Genomic DNA, 9,660 nt, shown 5'->3' with positions numbered 1-9,660 from the left:
AATTTCATCCATAAACACGTATCTCCACAAGATAAGGGCGTTTAAAAAAGTGAGCGTCGCTCAGTCGCGTGCGCCTCTTTGCGACCCCATGGACGACACAGTCCCTGGAATTCTCCAGAACCCTGGAGGGGGCAGCCGGTCCCTCCGCCAGCGGATCTTCCAGACTCGGGGATCGAACCCAGGTCTCTCGCGCTGCAGGCGGACTCTTCACCAGCCGAGCCACCGGGAGGCTCTGGGCCTTTAGAAAGGTCCCCCAGCTCCAGTCGGATTAGACGCGTCCGTCTGGAAAACCTGGGCAAAGACTTCCGCGTTCCCTCAACTCCCTCGGCCGCCGGGTTTCCCACTCGGCCCCGCCCCTCCAGGCCCGCGGGAAAGCGACCGCAGTGTCTGCTAGTCGGGTACGGCGGGGAACGCCCTCACCGTGCGCTAGACTGGGGCCGCGGAACCCAAGTGTTGGCTCCCCTTCGCGTCCCGCGGGGAGTTACTTTTCAGCTGCACCGAAGACAGCATCCGCTCGCTCGATTGGCAGCGAGCACCGGAAGCGCTAGGGCGCCGGAAGCGCCGGTCGAGGGTTGTGCTGCGGAGGACGCGCTGACGGATCCCGGGCGCGCGGTCTCCCGGGGACTGTAGGCGCTAGGCCGCCGTCGACGGCCGTGATGGAGCGAGGCCCGGGCGAACGCACCGCCAGCGCCCTTTTCGCCGGGTTCCGGGCCTTGGGGCTCTTCAGCAGCGACATTCCCCACGCGGTGCGGTTCAGTGCCCTGAAGCGTCGGTTCTACGTGACCACGTGCGTGGGCAAGAGCTTCCACACCTACGACGTGAGTGCCCCGGGGTCGCGCCGCCCTCCTCCCGGGCCGTCCGTGTGTGGACCGCGCGTGCCGTCCGCCTGCGACGAGCCCCGGCGGTGGTCGGGCTGGGGGAGGTCCCGGAGAACGTCGCAGTTCAGCGGCAGAGTGTTTGGTTAGAAATAAATGCGGTGAAGGAAACTGCTACCCCGCGCCCTTTTAATTAGAAAGGGTTGTAAGCCATCTCATTGTGCAGTTCCTGAGGAGAACCGCTTTAGAGATGCGGGCTAAAATACACTGGGATAACTGGGGAGGGTGAGATTAGTTACGGTTTACGCGATTCTCTACATTTGATAACAGACTAATTTCCCTAAACTTCCCCTGAACATCTATTTTCTGCCACCATGACAAAGTTCAGAGGCGCCACATCCTCTAAACCTTGCAGCGTTTCTTTCCAAGAATGTTCGTTATTTTGTGGCACCCTTACATGGACTTCAGTTCAATTCAGTCACTCAGTCGTGTCCGACTCTTTGCCACCCCATGAATCGCAGCACGCCAGCCCTCCCTGTCCATCACCAACTCCCGGAGTTCACCCAGACTCACGTCCATCGAGTCAGTGATGCCATCCAGCCATCTCATCCTCTGTCGTCCCTTTCTCCTCTTGCCCCCAATCCCTCTCAACATTAGAGTCTTTTCCAATGAGTCAACTCTTCGCATGAGGTGGCCAAAGTACTGGAGTTTCAGCTTTAGCATCATTCCTTCCAAAGAACACCCAGGACCGGTCTCCTTTAGAATGGACTGGTTGGATCTTCTTGCAGTCCAAGGGACTCTCAAGAGTCTTCTCCAACACCACACTTCAAAAGCATCAATTCTTCGGCGCTCAGCCTTATTCACAGTCCAACTCTCACATCCATGCATGACCACAGGAAAAACCATAGCCTTGACTAGACGAACCTTTGTTGGCAAAGTAATGTCTCTGCTTTTGAACGTGCTATCTAGGTTGGTCATAACTTTTCTTCCAAGGAGTAAACGTCTTTTAATTTCATGGCTGCAGTCACCATCTGCAGTGATTTTGGAGCCCCCCAAAAATAAAGTCTGACACTGTTTCCCCATCTATTTCCCATGAAGTGATGGGACCAGATGCCATGATCTTCGTTTTCTGAATGTTGAGCTTTAAGCCAACTTTTTCACTCTCCACTTTCATCAAGAGGCTTTTGAGTTCCTGTTCACTTTCTGCCATAAGGGTGGTGTCATCTGCATATCTGAGGTTATTGATATTTCTCCCGGCAATCTTGATGCTACCTTGTGCTTCTTCCAGTCCAGAGTTTCTCATAATGTACTCTGCATATAAGTTAAATAAGCAGGGTAACAATATACAGCCTTGACGTACTCCTTTTCCTATTTGGAACCAGTCTGTTGTTCCATGTCCAGTTCTAACTGTTGATTCCTGACCTAGGAAACTAAATCTCAGAAAAACTGTTACTTGCCCAAGGCCTTCCTGCTTGTTGCTGATGGTTTTTCCTCTAAAATATATCATCAGTCTTTGAAATAGCCTTTTGTTGCTGTTTCTTCTTTCTTTTGTCTTCTCTTGATGAAGGTATGCTCTGTGAAAGGTGGGGCCTTACTTGAGGAGGTTAAAACTCGTCAGTGTTAATTAAGCACTTTTCCTGGAAACTGTTGTAAAGTTGTCCTCCTAGAAAATATAAGCTTTTCTTGAAGCATTGTGAAAATCAGATGGATTGTTAGCAAGAAGAACTGGTTGTTGGTAGCAGGAAGAGCAAGTGAGGAATGGAAAGGGAAGGCCATCTCCGAGATGGAGACGGTGTTGGTGATAGCACCTAACACTTATTGAGGATTTACTGTATGACTGACTCCATTCTAACTCTTCACACAAATTTTACTCATTGAATCCTCATAATAATCCCATAAAATTAGGGACCTATTTTAATCCTTAATTTATAGGTGAGGAATTTGAGGCACAGAGCAGTTGAGTAACTTTCTCAAAGTCACATAGCTAGATCAGTAACCATAGGTTGGGGCCCACAAACTACAGCCTGCAAGCCAATTCTGCCAACATTTTGTTTTTGTATGACCTATCACATTTTTATTTGTTTTTTTCCTGTGTTTATTCTAATATTAGCATAATCTCCAAGTAAAGTTTGCATAGTAGTAGGATGCAGTACAGTCAGAGTTTGAGTGGGATGGAGGCATCCGTCTACTCTCAATTAAGAAACATGGATTATTTAATTCATCTTCAAGGGCACTTTTAGTCTTACACTGTCACATTCTTGAGTTCTTCCTTATACCCTTCTGTGTTCTATGCTTCTGAGCTAGATGGTTTTGACGTTTTTAAATGGCCGGGAAATAATCAAAAGAAAAAAAATAGTATTTTACAGCATATGACAGTTTTAAAGATTATAATTATATATCCATAACTCAAATTTATTGGAATATAGTCATGCTTTTTTTTTTTTTTTCCATATGTGGCTGCTTCTGTGATATATTATCAGTTGAGTGATTGCAACAAAGACCGCACAGATTGCAAAGCCTAAAAATGTTTATTACATGACCCATATATAAAACTATACATGATGCCTACCCTTCCATCACTGACGAAGTAGTAGAAAATACAAGCTTTCTAATAATGAGAATGGGCTTCCCTGGTGGCTCAGACTGTAAAAGAATCTGCCTGCAATGCAGGAGACCTGAGCTTGAGCCCTGGGTCAGGAAGATCCCCTGGAGAAAGGCATGGCTACCCACTCTAGTCTTCTTGCCTGGAGAATCCCATGGACAGAGGAGCCTGGTGGGCTGCAGTCTATGGGGCCTCAAAGAGGTGGACACGACTGAGCGACTGAACTGGACTGAACTGGACGAATAATCGGCTAATGCCGATGATTATTATTACCGACACTTATTATCAGTAAGTGTCTTTTTAAGGAAGGACCGCATAGCAAATTTATGTATGAGGTTAGAGCTTCATGTTTAAGTGCTAGATTATTATAATTTTTTTGTTAGAAAAAATTTAATCATTTGTTCTCTTTTTTAAAAACAGGTTCAGAAACTTAGTCTGGTTGCAGTAAGTAAGTATAGACTTTATCCTGAATTTGTGCATGTTTAGTATCTTTTAACATTCTTTTAAAATTTGGACTTAAATTTAAGACTTGTGAAACATAAAAACTTAGGCATGTATTTATGGTAAATGTACATAGCTAACAAGAACATCCAGGACAGATTGTTACTTTCAGTTGTCATTTCTCTTTGGTCTTCTTTAAACTAATTCATCTCTTTCTTTGTGGTTTACAACATTTATATTTTTAGAGTAGTGTAGGCTAGTCTTTTTTAAAGAATATTTTTCGATTTGACTTTTTCTGATACTTCCTCATGATTAGGTTCAGGTTCTGCAGTGTTGAAAGAATAACAAAGAAATGATGCTGAATTCTCAGCGAACCATATCAGGAAGCACATGCTATTGGTTAGTCTTTTTCCTGGCAGTGAAAACTTTGATCATTTGGTTAAGGTGACATTTATCAAGCAGCTCCTTTTGAAGTCTTGCCCTTTGTAGCTAATAAATGTAGTAAGTGCATGTGGTAAGATACATTGAAAGTGAAAGTAAAGTCGCTCAGTTGTGTCGGACTCTTTGCGACCCCATGGACTGTAGCCTACCATGCTCCTCTGTCCATGGGATTTCCCAAGCAAGAGTATTGGAGTGGATTGCCATTTCCTTCTCCAGGGGATCTTCGTGACCCAGGGATCAAATCCGGGTCTTCCTCATTGCAGGTAGACGCTTTACGTCTCAGACGGTAAAGAATATGCCTACCATGCTTAACCTACCAACTTTCCTTGGAAGGAAAGTTATGACCGACCTAGACAGCATATTAAAAAGCAGAGACATTACTTTGCCAACAAAGGTCCATCTAGTCAAGGCTATGGTTTTTCCAGTGGTCATGTATGGATGTGAGAGTTGGACTGTGAAGAAAGCTGAGTACCGAAGAATTGATGCTTTTGAACTGTGGTGTTGGAGAAGATTCTTGAGAGTCCCTTGGACTGCAAGGAGATCCAACCAGTCCATTCTGAAGGAGATGAGTCCTTGGTGTTCATTGGAAGGACTGATGCTAAAGCTGAAACTCCAATACTTTGGCCACCTGCTGCAAAGAGCTGACTCATTGGAAAAGACCCTGATGCTGGGAAAGATTGAAGGCAGGAGGAGAAGGGGACGACAGAGGATGAGATGGTTGGATGGCGTCACTGACTCGATGGACATGGGTTTGGGTGAACTCCGGGAGTTGGTGATGGACAGGGAGGCCTGGTGTGCTGCGATTCGTGGGGTCGCGAAGAGTTGGACACGACTGAGCGACTGAACTGAACAATGAAGAAGACCCGGGTTCGATCGCTGGGTTGCAAAGATCCCCTAGAGAAGGAAATGGCAATCCACTCCAGTACTCTTGCTTGGGAAATCCCGTGGACGGAGGAGTGTGGTAGGCTACAGTCCATGGGGTTGCAAAGAGTCGGACAGGACTGAGCAACTTCACTTTCACTTTAAATAGTCTTTACTGTTCAAAGTTTCATACTGACTTTGATTAGTCATACTGATTGATAGTCAAAGTACTGCTGACTATGATTTAGTGGTGATTCTCACCTGAGTTATTAGTAGGATGATTATCAAATAGTGGTTTTCTGATTCTATCATTCCATTGTAAGAAAGAGTTTTCCTTTTTCCCACATTTTGATATTTTTTTGCAATGGAAGAATTTTTTTTTTTTTTTAAACTCTTTTATAGAATGAAGAGCTTGCTAGGACTGAGAGATTCTAGTTTCACCATCAAATGTGATTTTTGTAAGAAAAACAGAGCTATATGAGTTTAGAGTGTATGTCTGATAAATCTAATTTTTAAAAAAGATTATAGAAGGCTGTAGAAGGGCAATACTAAAATGATAAACCTATAAAAATAGTATTTGGAAATGTAATAACAGCGTGAATGATACTTAAAACAATTCTCTTATGTTTTAACAGTCCCGCCCCCAAAATGGGAAATAAAAAGTAAAAGCCCATGTGACCATGGTAGTGAGAGAGGAATCAAGAAATCCTGATGAGAAATGGCTGGAGGTGATAGGCATGTTTGCCTTGGAGAAGACTTAAGTGGAAACCGTATTATTCACTTGAAAGGGTCAGCGTGTAGAATATCATATGGAATTTTTTTTAAGTTACTCCAAATGGTAGAGTTAAGAGTTCTCAGTTTTGACCTACTTTTAAAATATGCTGAAGGCATTCACATGGAGATTAGATGACCATCTGCCAGAGTTTTGTGTACTGAGTGAGGATTTTTTCCCCCAAATAACCTCAAAAAGCTTCTCAATCCTTTAGGATTATGTTCTTGTGTCTGCAGATACTGGACATTAATTCTCTGAGAGAAAGTCAAGGTGATGTCATATTTTCAATGTGATTGTTGCTACTAGATGTCTAAAATAACACTGAAGTCTAAATTGTATGCTCTGATTGTCATACGTGCATATTTTTAAATTATAAGAAATTAAAGATGTTATATGCATAATTGAAGTTTGTATTTGTTCCACAATCTTAAATATCTTTATTTCTTAAAAAATATGTTTACTTCTTTCATTTTATATTTCTTTTTTTCCAGGTAACTCTCTCCCACAGGACATCTGCTGTATGGCAGCTGATGGGAGATTAGTCTTTGCTGCTTATGGGAATGTTTTCTCTGCATTCGCCCGTAATAAAGAGGTTTGTATCATTGAACTGTTTTGTCTTTTGCAGTCAGTGATTGATTGTCATGGTAGTGAGAGGGAACTTTAATGTTGCTCTTCATCTGAGACACTCTCGACGTATTTTTTTTGTTTTTTTAATGTATATTCACTTTGCTGGAGGAAGAGAAAGTTGATTTCATCAAATTTTCATAATCAGTTAAAAGTGATGCTTTGGTTTGGTTTTCTTTGCCTGGGATCAACCTTAGAATCATCTGGGCAGCTAGCTGCTACAGCTTGTTTGTTTCCAACCAGGTCCCATCTCTGGAGTTTTCTACTTTATTTGGTTGGGGTAGGATTCAGTCAAGAGTATTTTGAAAATATTTTCCTAAGAGATTCACATCTGTCCCACTGCTTTATGTGGATTGATTTTTTCGTTACGAACATCGTAGCCCATGACTCATTTTCTAAGACCCAGGTGCTTGTTGCCTACATAGAAAAAGCTAGATCTTCTGCTCTCTCTACTAAGGGAGGATCTTTTCTTGTCTTAATCTACTCGTATGTTTCTAAGTTTGTCCTGAGATGACTAATTTGAGAGATGACTGGCACTAGTGGTCCAGAATGAAAGGGAATGTAGCCATGGGGATGGCTAGATAGCCAGGTGATGGAATTACTGTACTTCTCAAAGTCTGACTCAGGCTACGGATGTTTGTTCCCAGTGTTTTCCATCATCTCTACCGTGGCAGAGGAAGGCAACTTAAAGTTCTTTAATGGGAGTTTTTGTTTTGAGAGGCAGTAAAAGTTTTTTTTTTCTTTTTAGAGAGTCAGGGTCCTTTTTTTGTTCAAAATATTGCAGTTTGTGGTTTTTCCTGAGAGATAAATGTACAGATGAGGAGTAGAAAGCTATCAGAGACTATGAACTGTAGGAAACTGTTACCATCCATAGGGCCTGAGGGAGAAGGAGAAGAAATAGCCCTCCTGGAGCCTGGTGAGAACTGAAACCGTGGGGGAGGGACTGTAATGAGTGAGGTGCAGGGACTGCTGTCAGGGTCAGAATGTCTGTGTCCAGCAGAAAGCTGGAGGGAAGAAGTGTCCTATATCGCCCTCCCTTGTCTTCTGTGGAAGCCAGCTGGTGGTGGCTATAGAGGTCAGCCTTCTGGAACATCCCACTTTTCCAGAATGCATGGAGTTGTGCTGGTTGGCTTGGCTGAGGGACCCAGCTCTTTGCATGCCTTCTCCCTAAGCTTAGTTGAAAAGCTGAGCCTCAAAGATCTCATTTCCATGTTCCTAGCCCATGTTTCCTAATTGGACTCGCTGGGGAAGCAGGTGAAAATGTGTGATTCCTTGCTGTTTGTTGATCTAACCTTGGGTAATTGAAAGTTGGGCATTCTTAATGTGAGCATCTTCAGGATTTGTGTGGTTTTTTTGGTTAATATGAATAATACTACATGATGAATGAATAACATGAAATTCTTTAATTTTGACGTTGCAGGTAGTGCATACCTTTAAGGGTCATAAGGCAGAAATCCATCTTTTGCAGCCCTTTGGGGACCACGTTATCTCTGTTGATACTGACAGCGTTCTTATTATTTGGCACATATATTCAGAAGGTAAGAATTAACCCATTTACTGCTTTATTTTGGAATAGTATGTGTCTAGCTAAAATATCTCTGTAAGGATGACTTCTATACCAGAGGTTTCACATGTAAGCAGTAAAAAATTTTTAAGAATCTTTAATGTGTATAAGGCAAAAGGGCTCTAAGTAAAAAAATTGCTAAGCAGTTTTAGTTAGCTAGTTGAGCTGTTCATAATGCTTTGCATTATAGTTCTCCAAGTTTAATGACGTGATATTTTCTCTGTGGGGAGAATTTTGGTGTATACTTACACCTGAGTAATACTTGGTTTGCTTTTTCAATTTTCGTAAGTGAGATTGTAATATAAACTTTAAGATCCAGTCATCTGAAGGAAAATAAATATCCTTTTTCTAAGAATATGAGTCAGTGTCCTTTAATTGTGATTTTCTTAAACAGTGTCACTGTGCTATGTTTATAGGGTCATGTTATCACCAAAGGTTAGGAATTTATCACCAGAATAACCGCAGCTTTCGTCAGGTAAAAGACTCTGGGGTCTGACATGAATTAAAGCTTTTAAGTTTTTTGATCTGTGTGCATTTTTAGTGTTTGTTACCTCTTGATTAACTCATTTTTTGAGGTAGTATGTTTATTTTTAGTAGAAGTCTTAGGGATTGCCCTCCTGGCAGTCATTCCATGTTCTTGTTCAGGTTAGCCACTCTTGTTTTTTCTTTGCTCAAGTGGAGGGAACAGAATTTCAACCATAGTCCATATGCAGATGACTATTAAAAGGCCTTTTATGAAGTTAGAGAATCTGACTCTTAGAGTTCAGCCAGCTTTCTTTTGATACTGGTACCTAGCTTTTTGTTCCTCTTGCAGCAGCATGGTGTCTTCAGGGAGCTCTTTGTAGTGATCTTAAGTAAGACTGCTAGTTACAAATAGAGGCGAGGATCTTTTAAAGTAATATTTAAGTAAAGGATTTTATAATTCTTGTCTGTTATCTATGCTCCTTAAACTGCGATACACATACTCCTGGAGTATGCAGCAGCCAGATAGAATGAAACTAAAGTTTAATAGAAGTGTTCGTTCTCTGATACTCAAGTTCATTGGGAAATTAAGTGAGAAAGTGTTTTCATTATGGATGAACTGTGAAGTAGAAAACAAAATTCACATGTAGGAATTTTAAGCATGTGATGTTTCAAAAAATGTTTTGAGCTTGCAGCAGAAGACAGCAGGCTGTGCCATTTTCCACTCAGGGCTGCAAGTTCTTTTCCTCTCCTCCGTTTGAGGATCTCCTGTGTAACTGTGAGAAGGCTTGTTTCTGATTTCATTTAAGTTTGCCTCTGACTTTTTACATGTTTGAGGAGCTAATCAAACTCTTTAGATATTTGCTCCTTCCCTCCCATGCACTTGATTCGGAACCTTAGCTGCCTCTTGATCAAATTATAAAACTACTAAGTCTGATTCCCTTAGTGTCTTTTTTTTTTTTTGAACTCTTATTTTCATCCCGTAAACCAGTTTGGCAGTGAGTCAAATTTTAAGTAGGATTGACATTAGAACTTTTAGAAAATTCTTGACAATCTAAGTAAATTTGCAAGTTGCCCC

The 9,660-nt window shown here is 42.2% G+C and overlaps 1 protein-coding gene across 2 annotated transcripts in view; it reads left to right on the top strand.

Annotated features, from left to right (window-relative positions):
• Positions 1–504: 504 nt before the first annotated feature.
• Positions 505–9,660, top strand: part of WDR36 (WD repeat domain 36) — a 43,501-nt gene continuing 34,345 nt past the window's right edge. Inside the window, exons 1-4 of one of the 2 annotated variants that reach the window (XM_027545456.1) lie at positions 505–818; positions 3,838–3,865; positions 6,424–6,524; positions 7,977–8,094. In XM_027545456.1, the coding sequence (XP_027401257.1) occupies positions 657–818; positions 3,838–3,865; positions 6,424–6,524; positions 7,977–8,094 (409 nt within the window). In that variant the 5' untranslated portion in view covers positions 505–656. The remainder of the gene's footprint in view (positions 819–3,837; positions 3,866–6,423; positions 6,525–7,976; positions 8,095–9,660) is intronic. The other variant, XM_027545457.1, reaches the window with a different exon arrangement.

The sequence above is a fragment of the Bos indicus x Bos taurus genome, chromosome 7, assembly GCF_003369695.1.
Source record: "Bos indicus x Bos taurus breed Angus x Brahman F1 hybrid chromosome 7, Bos_hybrid_MaternalHap_v2.0, whole genome shotgun sequence".
NCBI lineage: Eukaryota > Metazoa > Chordata > Mammalia > Artiodactyla > Bovidae > Bos > Bos indicus x Bos taurus.
Note: the sequence above shows the minus strand (reverse complement) of the source record. Positions and strands in the feature narration are given on the sequence as shown.